Source organism: Pseudophryne corroboree, chromosome 7 (assembly GCF_028390025.1).
Source record: "Pseudophryne corroboree isolate aPseCor3 chromosome 7, aPseCor3.hap2, whole genome shotgun sequence".
Classification (NCBI taxonomy): Eukaryota; Metazoa; Chordata; class Amphibia; order Anura; family Myobatrachidae; genus Pseudophryne; species Pseudophryne corroboree.
The window spans coordinates 92476704-92491848 of record NC_086450.1 but is presented as its reverse complement, the minus strand read 5'-3'; the positions used below and the strand labels follow the sequence as shown (position 1 = coordinate 92491848).

Sequence of the window (15145 nt, the reverse complement as noted above, 5' to 3'; positions counted from 1 at the left end):
GGGAAACAAATGCGATATAACCCTATTTTTTTCCTGAAAAAATTAGCAGGGCTAATTGAATTCCCCCTTTTTGTTTTTCCCTTAAGTATCACAGATTGACCTAGCGAATAGACATTCTCTTTCTGTTATTCTTCCGGTTGGTTAGTCTGGAGCAAGTTAATATTGGATGATAAACATGAAATAGATTTGATATAGTATAACTAGTGACATTTGTCATATACTCTGACATTCCTGAAGTGGACTATAATATATCATGGGCATAAACAACCTCCAATAAAGCTCAGGAGTCGTCTCTGCCATGCTCTGTTTAGAATATAGCTGAGGCCTCGGGTGGGTGGAGGGTGTAGAAAGGTAGGGGAAGGGGGTAGTGGGGATCTAAGAGGGTGGTTTTGCCCTTTTAATGATTGCTACTTTCAAACATTGGACAAGCTTGCTGTAATCTCTCCAATGCCTGCAAGTCGTAGGCTATTACACTTCCCCCATGGAGCTGTTTGTGGGGCTAATAATGAGTCAGATGCAAACTGACTTCTGCTAATGCAAGTTTCCATAGGGCTAATATAAGAATCCGTGCAGCTGCAACCACGAAGCCGCTCTGCCCACTGATTTTCCATCCACAGCCACAACAGTCACAATTAGTATGTGCACCAGTCTCATGCTGGGTGCAAGAGATATGTCTGAAACAGGTTTCCCTTCTCCACATGCTCAGGATAGCAAAGAAGTATAGCTACACGCCTATGATACTCCCACAAGACAGAAGAGTTTGTGCGGTTTCATTTTCGCCACCCAGTTCCCTTCCTGAATCACCCTTTTCATAAAAAGGGAGAACCGGACAAGTTCTGTCTGACTCGTTTAGAGAGATGCACAAATGCATAAATTCACTTTTGCACATGCGTTCTAAAACTCGCTATTTGCATCCATAGAAGAGTTCCGTCCAACTCACAGTCAGACCATGTGTCTCAATGTTTCCTTCTATCATGATACATAAATATATCCTGACACACTTTTTGTTTTTCACTGCGCTATTTAATACAAATATAATAAGAGTTATCAGTTCCAATATAATATGCTACAATGATCATTATCTGTGTCCAACGTTCCCGGTCTAAACCTACTAATTAGAATCAGGATGTAGTTAATATCCCAGCAGACACTATCCCATCGGTCAGAATGCAGATGGATCCCAATAGTACAGTGAGTACTGGGGTTAGGGTAAGGTTTGGGCACTAGGGGGCTGGTTAGGGTAAGACTGAGGGAGGGGACAGGTGTAGGGGTAGGGTTAAAATACTCACTATTCTCCGTCTGGATTCTGGCTGCCGGTATGGCGGGATATTAATACCAACCCTTACAATCATATACCATATAAACTCTATTACTATGAGCCTTGCAATTAACATGTAAGATACAAAACTGTAGTAGCTACCTGCAGCAACAGGCATTAATAATGGCATTTGTCTACATTTTATATTAGATATGTCCTACTTTGTGGGCTAGTGGTTCTTTAGCTCTCTGCCCTTCAAAATGTTTCTGTATTTATTTCAATGTCAGAACGACGGGAGATCAGCGGTAGAAGATAAGTACAGCAGCCTCGATAAGATCCTTGCTAGCGCTCCATCCAGTGTGTGTACCCACTCCATCCCAGTCTAAGGATGTGAAGTCTCCGCACTGTCTTGGGTTCCCCTCAGGAAAGTAGCCTCCTCCACCAATGCAGTACTGTTATGTTAAAGGAGAGAATTAAATAAGGTTAAAGATGAAAATATGTTATATGTGGAAAACATATGCTAGGCAGTATCTTCTAAAAGGAGACCCATTGTACATCCACACATTGATTGGTCCTGGGGGTTGATGTATCCAGTGAATAGAGTGGACCAGTGGGGATGTTACCCATTGCATTCAATCAGCTTGTACCTATCATTTTTATAGAATGTACTTTATAATTGCTACCTGTAAGCTGATTGGTTGCTATGGGCAACTTCTCCACTGGTCCATTTCTCCACATTTTTCACTGCTTGATACATCAACCCCCAGTTACTTGGTCTGACAGCCTAGGGGTCAGATATCTGATAGTTGTGGCATACACATAGGTATATGTGTGAGGCCAAATCTGAAAGATCCAGGAGGAGATATATAAAAAATGAACGCAGTATTGCCTGTAGCAACATCCCCACTTAGTACATTTGATAAATTAATGGGTAAAAACTGATCAGTTTTTATGGGCAAATTCTCCACCTATCCTCTTCAGGTGGCTTGATCCATCTCCCCCAAGTCAGTAGGCCTACTGTTAGGTAGCAGCATTAGCTTGACAATGAGCGTTACAAGATCAGATATGATAATTGTTGCCTGCTTTTATTGGGGGTAATCCAGAGTTGATTGCAGCAGCAAATTTGTTAGCAGTTGGGCAAAACTATGGGGGTCATTCTGACCTGATCGCACGCTGCTGTTCATTGCAGAGCAGCGATCAGGTCAGAAGTGCGCATGGACTGGACCATGCGGGGGGCGAGCCGATGCGGCAGGCAAGACATGCGGGGCGGACTAGCCCTGTGCTCATCCCCCCGCATGTCAGTGTGCATGATCGTAGCCCTGCAATGAGTACTGGAGACTGTCTTGGTAATTGGAGACAGGGCTGGTAGCTGCAATGAGTACTGGAGACTGTACTGGGAATTGGAGACAACACTGGTAGCTGCAATAAGTACTGGAGACTGTACTGGGAATTGGAGACAGGGCTGGTAGCTGCAATGAGTACTGGAGACTGTACTGGGAATTGGAGACAACACTGGTAGCTGCAATAAGTACTGGAGACTGTACTGGGAATTGGAGACAGGGCTGGTAGCTGCAATAAGTACTGGAGACTGTACTGGGAATTGGAGACAGGGCTGGTAGCTGCAATAAGTACTGGAGACTGTACTGGGAATTGGAGACAGCACTGGTAGCTGCAATGAGTACTGGAGACTGTACTGGGAATTGGAGACAACACTGGTAGCTGCAATAAGTACTGGAGACTGTACTGGGAATTGGAGACAGGGCTGGTAGCTGCAATGAGTACTGGAGACTGTACTGGGAATTGGAGACAACACTGGTAGCTGCAATAAGTACTGGAGACTGTACTGGGAATTGGAGACAGCACTGGTAGCTGCAATGAGTACTGGAGACTGTACTGGGAATTGGAGACAACACTGGTAGCTGCAATAAGTACTGGAGACTGTACTGGGAATTGGAGACAGGGCTGGTAGCTGCAATGAGTACTGGAGACTGTACTGGGAATTGGAGACAACACTGGTAGCTGCAATGAGTACTGGAAACTGTACTGGGAATTGGAGACAGCACTGGTAGCTGCAATGAGTACTGGAGACTGTACTGGAAATTGGAGACAACACTGGTAGCTGCAATGAGTACTGCAGACTGTACTGGGAATTGGAGACAGCACTGGTAGCTGCAATGAGTACTGGAGACTGTACTGGGAATTGGAGACAGCACTGGTAGCTGTAATGACTACTGGAGAGTGGGAATTGGACACAGCACTGGTAGCTGCAGCAGCAATGAGTACTGGAGACTGTACTGGGAACTAGAGACAGTGCTGGTAGCTGCAGCAGCAATGAGTACTGGAGACTGACACTGGGAACTAGAGACAGTGCTGGTAGCTGCAGCAGCAATGAGTACTGGAGACTGTACTGGGAATTGGAGACAGGGCTGGTAGCTGCAATGAGTACTGGAGACTGTACTGGGAATTGGAGACAACACTGGTAGCTGCAATGAGTACTGGAGACTGTACTGGGAATTGGAGACAGCACTGGTAGCTGCAATGAGTACTGGAGACTGTACTGGGAATTGGAGACAGCACTGGTAGCTGTAATGACTACTGGAGACTACTGGGAATTGGACACAGCACTGGTAGCTGCAGCAGCAATGAGTACTGGAGACTGTACTGGGAACTAGAGACAGTGCTGGTAGCTGCAGCAGCAATGAGTACTGGAGACTGTACTGGGAACTGGAGACAGTGCTGGTAGCTGCAGCAGCAATGAGTACTGGAGACTGTACTGGGAATTGGAGACAGCACTGATAGCTGCAATGAGTACTGGAGACTATACTGGGAATTGGAGACAGGGCTGGTAGCTGTAATGAGTACAGGAGACTGTAGTGGGAATTGGAGAGAGCGCTGGTAGCTGCAATGAGTACTGGAGACTATAATGGGAATTGGAGACAGGGCTGGTAGCTGTAATGAGTACTGGAGACTATACTGGGAATTGGAGACAGCGCTGGTAGCTGCAGCAGCAATGAGTACTAGAGACTGTACTGGGAATTAGAGACAGCACTGGTCCTGGTAGCTGTAATGAGTACTGGAGACTATACTGGGAATTGGAGACAGGGCTGGTAGCTGCAGCAGCAATGAGTACTAGACACTGTACTGGGAATTGGAGACAGCACTGGCAGCTGCAGCAACGGTGAGTGCAGGTTTATGTACTAATCTATTTAATTCAATAACTTTTTATTAAATTTTGCATGTTACAAAACAAAATAACATGTTACAGAACAAAAAACAAAGAAAATAAAAGACATATTTTCTACAAGAAAGCTGTGTGATCTTGTCATTACTACATCATCTACTGTAGCTTAAGTTCTAATGTCCTATGCATAAAACAGACGGTCGTATAATAATTTATCAGAAGAAACGCGCATTATCACATGTGTTGGGCAACAGCGTCTATATATGTTATTTGATACTTTCCCTCCATTTCTAAAGTACCTTCCAAATATTATTATTGGGAGGTGCAAATCAATCTAGACCAGGGAGTGCATTTATGGTCGCACCAAATCAGACAGCATATGGAGAATCAATCCACCTAGTCCAAATATCGTGAAATTTCTGTGCCCCGTTTCTTGCCATTTAAATGTATTTTTCATGGGAAATGGTATCATTTACTAGGGCTTTCCATGCTGCCACGACAGGGCCATGATGAGCAAGCCAATTCCTGGCTATACAAACTTTAATGATAGTACAAAGATTACAGACGTATTTTCTAGCCCATTTATCCGAAAGTTCATAATGGACAATACACATGCGGTAGGAGTAAATATTTCACTGGGAATCCCTGTGGACACAATAACATCAATACAGGCCTTCCAGAACTGTGCAACAATAGGATAGGTCCATAGCAGGTGCTAGAAAGTCCCTTCTCCCAAGGTGCACTTGGGACAGTTCGAGCCAGACCTACCTCCAAACCTATACAACATGACAGGGGTCATATAAATTCTGTGTATCAGGAAGAATTGAATCTGTTGGAATCTCACTGATTTAGTTGTATAACGTATGTTTCCTAATGCCACTTGCCATTCCTCATCAGAAATACTACCCAAATCCGATACCCATATTGAATGAAGGGTAGGCAAGGTATTATTGTGGAGTGCTGTAAGCAAATCAGAATATAGTGCTGATGCTAAATGTCTTGGTCCCGTCTTACACAGGAGAACCTCGGTTAAAGAGTTCTGCAACATCAAACCAATCTCCGCAAACTGTTTATTGAGAGCGCGGCGAAGCTGCAAATACCTAAAAAAATATGTGTTTGGCAGGGAAAATTCCAACTTTAGTTGCTGAAATTATTTCAGTCCTTCACTATTATAAAGGTGTCCGATCGTAGTCACTCCCTGAGAACCCCAAACTTCCAGGATCTGCAATTCGGCTAGTTCTGAGAATTTATGAGAACAATATAGTGGGATTTCTAGATCCCAACCCTGGTTCCCAAGTAACCTCTCCGCCTGCCTCCAGACAGACACTGCCTGTTTGACAAGCGGAGGCCACCTACGAGAAATGTTTCCAGTAAGTAATAATTGTAGAGGGGTATAACCCGGGGACGACTGCACTACCAATAAAGATGCTGACTCATCAGTACCAGAGTCACATATCCAGTTTCGTATATGACCCAGCTGTGCCGCTAAGTAATATAGCCTAAAATTAGGGAGTGCTAGACCCCTTCAGATTTCATTCTGGTCAGTGTGGCTAGTTGTAAACGGGGTCTCTTGTTAGTCAATAACAAGGAGGAAAGAAAGCCGTCTATCAGTTTAAATATCCTATGTTGTAAGTAAATTGGTGAATGATGAAAAATATACAAAAGCTTTGGTTGCAGCACCATTTTAACAAGGCTAACCCGGCCTGTGAGAGTCAACGGGAGTCTGCCCCAAATTGAAATTCGGGATTTCAGATAAGTTACTTGTGGTGTGAGATTTAGGGGTCTGTAAGTAGCAGGATCATTAACAATCCAGACTCCCAAGTATTTGAAGGAGTTCACCCAACGTAATGGAAGAGGGATACGCGGGACCGAGAGACACTCTCCCCGAAGTGGGAGAAGACAAGATTTTTACCAGTTTATGGTAAGGCCTGAATATTTGTCAAATGTATCAATGGTTTCCAAGCCGCCGGCAATGAAACATCATATTTGTCAACAATCAGCAATATGTCATCTGCGTATAATGCAATCCTGTCCTCCCTTGGTCCCACACGCCATCCTTGGATTGCAGAACTAGCTCTGATCCTACACGCCAGAGGCTCAATTGCAATAGCAAACAGGACTGGCGAAAGGGGACAAACTTGGCGAGTACCTCTCTGAAGTGGGAACAAGGGAGAGACAAAACCATTAACCAAGACAGGCACTGAATATAATAATTTAACCCTGCGAATAAATCCGAGGGGCCAATACTGAAGGAATCCATTGCCTCCCACAGTAAGGTCCACTTCACAGAATCAAATGCTTTAGCAGCATCTAACAAGACTATAACGGAAGTGGAAGCATCCCTGTGGGAGACCTGCATTTGGGAGAACAACCGCCTAAGGTTAATCAATGTAGACTTTCCTGGCATAAAGACAGTCTGGTCTTCATGAATAATTTGATCAATTACTCGGTTTAATCTCAAAGCTAACACCTTAGCCAGGATTTTAACATCATTGCAAGTAGAGAAATTGGTCGGTATGAGTCTGTATTCCGGGGGTTCTTGTCAGGGTAAGGAAGCACTATTATCAGTGCTTCCGACATAGAGCCAGGGAGGGACCTGCCATCATAAATCTGGTTGAATATCTCTAGTAATCTAGGTACATAAAATTCCTTATGTTTCCTATAAAGTTCCAGGGGAATCCCGTCAACCCCTTGTGCCTTCCCACTGGGAAATGAGCAAACAGTCATGTCAATCTCTTCCATTTTAATAGGAGTGTGACAGGACGATACCGTACGGAAGCACTCGCAGCTTCCGCGTCCCGTTGACTGCGCACAGAATGGAAGGTCAAGCCGCACGAGGCCTGACCACATAGGGGATTCCCGCTTACCGTCAGTAACCGCCTGTTACTGACTCCACCCACTGCGCTGTGGGCGGGTTCTCGCTGCCACCACCAAACTCCTAACCTGCCGTGGCGTTTGGAACCACGGTTCTGCTCTGTATGTGCCGACGCACTGCTTTACCACACCTGCGTGGTGTCGACGAATCCCCACTAGCCACTTGCTAGGCCTCTACCGGTAGCTGGCGGAAGGCGGAGCTTGGAGACGTCAGGTGCTTCCCTGGACAGCCGGAGAACGGGGCTAGGTTTGGCCTAACCCTGTTGGTCACAAGATGAAGCAGTCTTCTTGAGGCAAAGGTGTTTATTGCTCAAATAACCTTTAAAAAGGCTCCTCCCTATTGCTAGGGGCAACAGCATACAATTAAGATCTTTTCAGCAGAAGAAGATGTTACAATACACCACTCTGGAGGCACGCAGGTCTCCTTTTTATGTCAGTTTTCCACACAGTACCACAGGGGGGTAAGCCCTCCCTGTCTTCTCCAACCAATCAGGTTATTTTACAAAATACCAATAAATTACATTTTACAAGGATATAAGTGCAATAAAACAATATCCTCCTTCCTGTCACCCAGACAACGTTTGGTATCAGATTAACATCACTGTTGATAAATTTATCACATATCTTCAAAATACAGATGTTTCTGGTCATTCACATCTACAGGCAATCCCAGTGTTTAAGATTACAACAGGAATGGCTACAATACAAACAAACAGTCTTCCTTCCTACATCGGTCGTTCGTATGTCAATTCCAAGCCCATAAACCCAATGATTAGCATCTCTCCTAAGGAACTTACACATCAAAAGGTATTGTCCTTCACACCTCTCTGATAGAACAGGGCCATTAGCATGCCACTTCCTATTTCCAGAGGATAAGAGATGCGTATTCAGACATCTATATTAACTGCATTTTTCCTTTAAATATACACCAAGCCTGTCTTGAATATAAAATAGATACAGTTAAACATGCATTCCTGCAATAGTGCACAGAGCACTACATATGACATGTTAAAAGTAAAACACATGATTCAACAAACTTTTAAACAGTCCGCAACATGGCGCTGGGCACGAGGGTTAACCCCTTCAGTGCCGCAGACGCCATTACACGTGTGGCTGGCTAGTCTCTCCGGCCACATTCCTTCCCCCCCATTCAAGCGGGTCAACCAGGGACCCATGTCCCAACGATTTGGGTCCTGGTCCCGCAGTCCCTTGTGTTGAAGGGGACGCTACCTAGGGTGTGTAGGCTCCGGCCTAGACAGTTCATCCATAGTGCAGTGGGCCTCTCTTCGTGGGTGCACAATGTTCAAATAGTCCACCTGAAGTCCAAGTTCAAGGCTCCACCACAAAAGTCTGTCCAATTCCCCCAAGGTAGGTTGCAGCCACCTAACAGGTAGGTGGTAAGTCACCACGGTGGGGGGCCGGTTACAAACAAGTGCCACCCACGGTGTCCCAACTGTGGCATACCCCACCTCCAACAATAGCAGTATACTGCTCAACCAGGCCACAGGGTGCTCCTGCCCATATGGCTCTTTCTGGCTCAGTACTGCTCCCAGTCCGTGCAGTGGCGCAATAGTTCGTAACACACAGTCCTGGTCAAAAATGTGCGCCATCAGCACTGGAGCGGGTACCCAAGCCTCCTTCAATGACTGGAATGCCAACTCGCAAGCGGGTGCAAAGTCCACTGACTTGGGAATGCCCTTCCTAGCCATCTCTGTCAAGGGGTTCACTACAGGACTAAAGTCAATGACAACATGTCCGTAGGGCCTTACAGGTTCTAAGGTCAGTACCGGTCTGGGTGATGTGGGTCGGGGACAGCCTCTGGTTGCCTCCACCCCCTCTGGGTTGGGCCTACCCCTGTCTCCTCCCACATGGTGCCCCAGGCACTGCACCTCCGTCATACCCATCTGGCAACTGTCTGCCCTAACTGTCAGACCTGCCCTCCCATCCTCCTCTGTCGACCTATGACTCGGGAAACCTACCCTGTCACCTAGGCCTACTCTTCCCTCCTCGTCCGCTACCTGTGCCACAGTGATGGCGGCCAGACCACCAGCCTCTGGATCCTGTGTGGCATCCACTACAGGGAGGCTGCGTGTCTTCCCCGATCTACGGTGCACAGGTAGGGGACCTGCTATGTCCACAGCAACTTGCTGCAAGGGTTCTCCTATGGGCAGAGGCCCAGAGACAACACAAACGCTGGAGTGCCCCGGCTGCCAACGCATGGCACCAGCCTTACAGTTGGTCTGGGCGTCATCCGACATTCCAGACCAGGGTAAGCTCTGTGTCAGGCACTTCAGGGTATGGTCTGTCTCCGGGTTACTGTCCAAAGGGGTTTCGCTGGCAACCGACACCGGTTGCGCAGGAACGTTCCCTGAGGGGACCAGTTGGACACATTCCCTATCTGGCCTATCCCCTCCCACTTTCCTGGCTACCCTGTACCTTAACCCTTCCCGCCAGGTCAACCTCCCCGCCCCAACCCTGTCAAGGCCGCTGCCAGAGTGGCGCCTCATGCCTTTCAGGGATGGGTCAGAGAGTTGAGCCTCCCTAAACTCCTGCCTGTGGCCCTCAATCTCTCCTAAATTGGGACACTCTACAGGGGGATCTAGGTGGGGACTACTAGGGTCAGTCTGGTAAGGGTCAGTCATGGAAAAGTCAGTGTGGTTTCTCATACTCACCGCCGGAGTTGGCAAACCACTTGGGTCAGGAGCATCATTGGGCACCCCCACAGGATCACACGAGCTGGAACCGACATCCTCTGCGTTGCTAGGGGACGTAGGCATACCAGAGGCAAAAGGCATGCGGGGTCGATGTACTGATCTAGCCGCTGTGATCTTTTCCTCTGGGCTGGTTGATGCTGTGGTTGGCTGTGCTGGCAGTTGTCTAGCAGCTGTAGTCTTTTCCTCTGGGCTGGGCTGGAGTAGCTGATGTCAACGGTGGTTTTGGAACTTGACTCCGGGGAATGGCGCCAACAAACATAGTGACGATCCCACCACCCAGATCATTTCCTAGGACCACATCAGTTGGGAGACCATCCATGACGGCAACTTCTCGCAACTCTGGTCCAGCTCCCCAGTCCAGGTAGACTCTTGCCATGGGAACCGCTTTTTCTGTTCCTTCTGCCAGGGTGACCGTGGCAGTGCGACCCTGCAATACTGCAGCAGGATCTATGAGGTGGGGGCTCACCACAGTGATTGAGGCCCCAGAGTCTCTTAGGCCTTCTCCCTGCAGGGGTCCCACGTGGACTGGCTGCAGGTGCCTCCACATGTTGTGTAGGGGCTGTTTGGCCATGCAGGTGACTCTCTCCGCAGAGTGCACCTGTCTCTCGCCACACTCCATCGGACTGACTGGAGGGGGAACAGTCCCTGTAGGCTCATCTCCTCTCGTCAAACAAGCGAGCCGGGCTCCAGCACTCGGATTTGGGGCACGAGTCTGGGGTGCTTGGGATGCAGGACAGTTCATCCTCAGATGTCCGATTTTCCCACAGCCGTAGCACTTCTTCTCCAGTCGTGGCACCGATGATCTCTGATCAGTTGCAGGGACGCTGCGGTGCGGTTGCTGGCCAAGAGCACCCGGGTTGGAAGATGCTTGTCTTTGGGGGTGATGAGCTGAAGAGGGGGGTCCCCTTGGTGGTACAGTCTGTTGGAGCTGGCTGCTGGCGGGGCGCTTCTGCCCCCGTGGCCGAATTGCCACATATTTGTCGGCTAATTGGGCAGCCATTTTTAAGCTGGGTGGCTCCCGATCTAGCACCCACTCCTTCACTTCTTGGGCGCACCGGCGGTAGAACTGCTCCCTGCAGATCAGGTCGATCAGTGCATCCCATGTAGTGGCTTCCGAATCCTTCACCCACTTCACCACGTACTGCCGCAGCTGGTTGGCGAACTGCTCATGGGTGCTGCTAGGATTCTTGGGCAAGTCTCTGAACTTCTTCCTGTAAGACTCTGGAGTGATGAAGAATCGCTGGAGGAGGGCCTTCGCGACTTCGTCGTAGTTCCCACAATCCTCCGTCGCCACTCCTCGATAGGCCTCCAAGGCCTCTCCATGCAGAGTGGGCACAAGGTGTCTCACCCACTCTGACTTGGGTAGATCGTGTAGTTTACAAGTCCTTTCAAAAACTTGCAAATGTCCATCAATGTCCCCATCACTGTCTGCAAACTTGGCAAACTGTATACGTCCTGATCTGTGTACAACAGCTGACAACGGCTCCCGGGGTACCACGGCCTGTGATGCCCGCTCCGCATGCCACATCCGAATGACAAGCATGCGTTCTTGCTCCGTTGCCCTTTCCCCCAATTCCGCTAGCCGATCTGCTAGGGTATCCGGGTCGCCCCCCCTGGGACGTTGGGATCCTGGCCCTGCTAGGGATTGCTGGGAAACATTGCTGCTGTGAGAGTAGGCGGGGCTTGTGGTTCTCACCGGTTCCTTACGAAGGTCCACTGTTGGGCCGTCCTCTGCGATGCTGACGCCGTCAGTGCTTTCCACCTCCGCCCGATGAGACTCCTCCACGCTCCTGAGCGCCGCCTTCATGACGCTTCTGGACGCGTTGGAAGGGATATCCACACCCTTCCCCTGGCATACGATCTCCAGATCCTCCTTGGACATTCCGCTGAATTCCGCCATCTCGTGCGTTCTCCTGCGCTGCAGTTACTCCTCTCCTGAGTAACTCGGCTTCTCCAATCGGGTGATGAAAAGCCGCCTGGGATTATCCCACCACTATGCCACCAATTTCTGTGACAGGACGATACCGTACGGAAGCACTCGCAGCTTCCGCGTCCCGTTGACTGCGCACAGAATGGAAGGTCAAGCCGCACGAGGCCTGACCACATAGGGGATTCCCGCTTACCGTCAGTAACCGCCTGTTACTGACTCCACCCACTGCGCTGTGGGCGGGTTCTCGCTGCCACCACCAAACTCCTAACCTGCCGTGGCGTTTGGAACCACGGTTCTGCTCTGTATGTGCCGACGCACTGCTTTACCACACCTGCGTGGTGTCGACGAATCCCCACTAGCCACTTGCTAGGCCTCTACCGGTAGCTGGCGGAAGGCGGAGCTTGGAGACGTCAGGTGCTTCCCTGGACAGCCGGAGAACGGGGCTAGGTTTGGCCTAACCCTGTTGGTCACAAGATGAAGCAGTCTTCTTGAGGCAAAGGTGTTTATTGCTCAAATAACCTTTAAAAAGGCTCCTCCCTATTGCTAGGGGCAACAGCATACAATTAAGATCTTTTCAGCAGAAGAAGATGTTACAATACACCACTCTGGAGGCACGCAGGTCTCCTTTTTATGTCAGTTTTCCACACAGTACCACAGGGGGGTAAGCCCTCCCTGTCTTCTCCAACCAATCAGGTTATTTTACAAAATACCAATAAATTACATTTTACAAGGATATAAGTGCAATAAAACAATATCCTCCTTCCTGTCACCCAGACAACGTTTGGTATCAGATTAACATCACTGTTGATAAATTTATCACATATCTTCAAAATACAGATGTTTCTGGTCATTCACATCTACAGGCAATCCCAGTGTTTAAGATTACAACAGGAATGGCTACAATACAAACAAACAGTCTTCCTTCCTACATCGGTCGTTCGTATGTCAATTCCAAGCCCATAAACCCAATGATTAGCATCTCTCCTAAGGAACTTACACATCAAAAGGTATTGTCCTTCACACCTCTCTGATAGAACAGGGCCATTAGCATGCCACTTCCTATTTCCAGAGGATAAGAGATGCGTATTCAGACATCTATATTAACTGCATTTTTCCTTTAAATATACACCAAGCCTGTCTTGAATATAAAATAGATACAGTTAAACATGCATTCCTGCAATAGTGCACAGAGCACTACATATGACATGTTAAAAGTAAAACACATGATTCAACAAACTTTTAAACAGTCCGCAACATGGCGCTGGGCACGAGGGTTAACCCCTTCAGTGCCGCAGACGCCATTACACGTGTGGCTGGCTAGTCTCTCCGGCCACAAGGAGCATCTAGCATAATGCTTGCTTCGAAGTTTAATGTGGCGAGTGGAATTTCTGCAAGATATGCACGAATCTCTGCCTCCGTATATATTTGACGGTAGCGATACAAGTGCTGGTAGTAGTGGAGAAATGCAACTATATCAGGGGTTTGCGTGACCACCACACCGCTCAGACCGATAATTTCGGTCACCATAGCTAAAGGACGGTCGCCATGGCCAAGTAGGCCAAATAGCTTCCTGGTCTGTCACCATTAGCATATCGAGAGTGAGTAGCAAAAAGAAACTTGTAATTGGTTTTATCCATTAAAGAGCTCCTCCACGCCCCCTATGCAGCAAGCCAAGAGCCTTTGATTCATCAAAACCATCAAGCAGGTAAGCTTGCTCAAGAGATCGGCACATATTTTCTAGATCTAGCTCCTGTGTTTTATAGTAACTTTTGAGGTTGTCCACTCTTTTTATCAGTGTACCCCTAAAATAGGACTTAAAAGCATCCCAAAGCACCCTGGGAGAGGCTGTGCCACTGTTTCATTCAAAAAATTCCCTCCAAGCAGCTTCCAACTCTGACCCTGCACCCATACACGAGAGCCAACATTTATTGAGTTTCCAGTAAGTAAAACCACGTTGGCCAACCAAGTCTACGGATAACAAAAGAGGAGAATGGTCCGATATACCCCTTGTTTCATAATTTACATTCTGTACTCTGGGAAGAATGTCTTTACTAATAAGAGCCAGGTCTATCCAAGAAAACGATGAGTGCGAGGTGGAGAAGCACGAGAACTGAAGCTTCGTCAAGTTCTTCACTCTCCAGGGATCTACCAGAACCATCTCCTCAATCATTGCCGCGAACCCTCCACCGCCTCCTCTGGCACCCATATCAACCCGTGATTTTCTATCCAACACTGGATCAAGGATATTATTAAAGTCACCAATCATGATAGTGGAGCTTCCGGGGGAAGAAGCCATAAACTCTGTCGTCTTCTTTAATACCTCATATGTGAAGGAAGGAGGGATGTATATGGCCATTAATAATACCGGGAGTGAATTTAATCTGCAGCTCACGAAAACATATCTACCTCTAGGGTCGGTCTGGACTTGGTCCAAAATAAAGGGAACATTTTTGCTAATTAGGAGCGAGACCCCTCGAGATGCAGAGGTGTATGTGGAGTGGTAAGCCCATCCCACCCAGGGCTTCTTTAGGGCCAATAACCTCCCACCTATAAGATGTGTCTCTTGTAGACAGACTATATGTGCTGCATACTGTCTAATCTGTCGCAGTACCAGAGTGTGCGTTTGATTTTGTCATTTAGTCCCCTAACATTCCATGTTAGAAGTTTATACATTACTGATGTCATGTTATAACGCTGTAGGTAGAAATCTGAAACCCACAAGACACTTTAAGACCACAATTATACCATTCAATAGAAAAAGTAAGACCGTAGATAGTGCAATAATCACACAGTTATAAAGAAAACTAAAAATGAAAATAAAAACACACAATGCGTGCCCCCAAACCCCTGCCCTCCCTGCACGTCAAACCCCAGCAATGACATACCTCGTCCCGAATCCAGTGCTAGAGCAATTAACCTCAAAAAAATAAAAAGTAAAAAAATAAAGGGGAAAGGCAAAGTAGCTAGCCTACTTTGCCCAACTCACAATAGGGACAAAAAAACATAATGGCAACCAGCCTGGTGTTTCCCCTCTGCCAGAACCCAGCCCCCCAGGGTCAGCAACCTCACAGGAAATTTAACACTACAGGATTCACAGACCAAATGTTACATATAGACACTAGTCATGAAAGTGATATCGGCACAAACAAGAAAATAAAATAAAGGGGAATACGGGCAACAATTAAGCA

General features: G+C 47.6%; 1 protein-coding gene across 2 annotated transcripts in view; it reads right to left on the bottom strand.

The window, feature by feature from the left end:
- Positions 1–1001: 1001 nt before the first annotated feature.
- Positions 1002–15145, bottom strand: part of LOC134944660 (intelectin-1-like) — a 75419-nt gene continuing 61275 nt past the window's right edge. For both annotated transcript variants that reach the window (XM_063933422.1, XM_063933421.1), the window contains one exon: positions 1002–1710. In XM_063933422.1, coding sequence (XP_063789492.1) covers positions 1558–1710 — 153 coding nt within the window. In that variant the 3' untranslated portion in view covers positions 1002–1557. The remainder of the gene's footprint in view (positions 1711–15145) is intronic.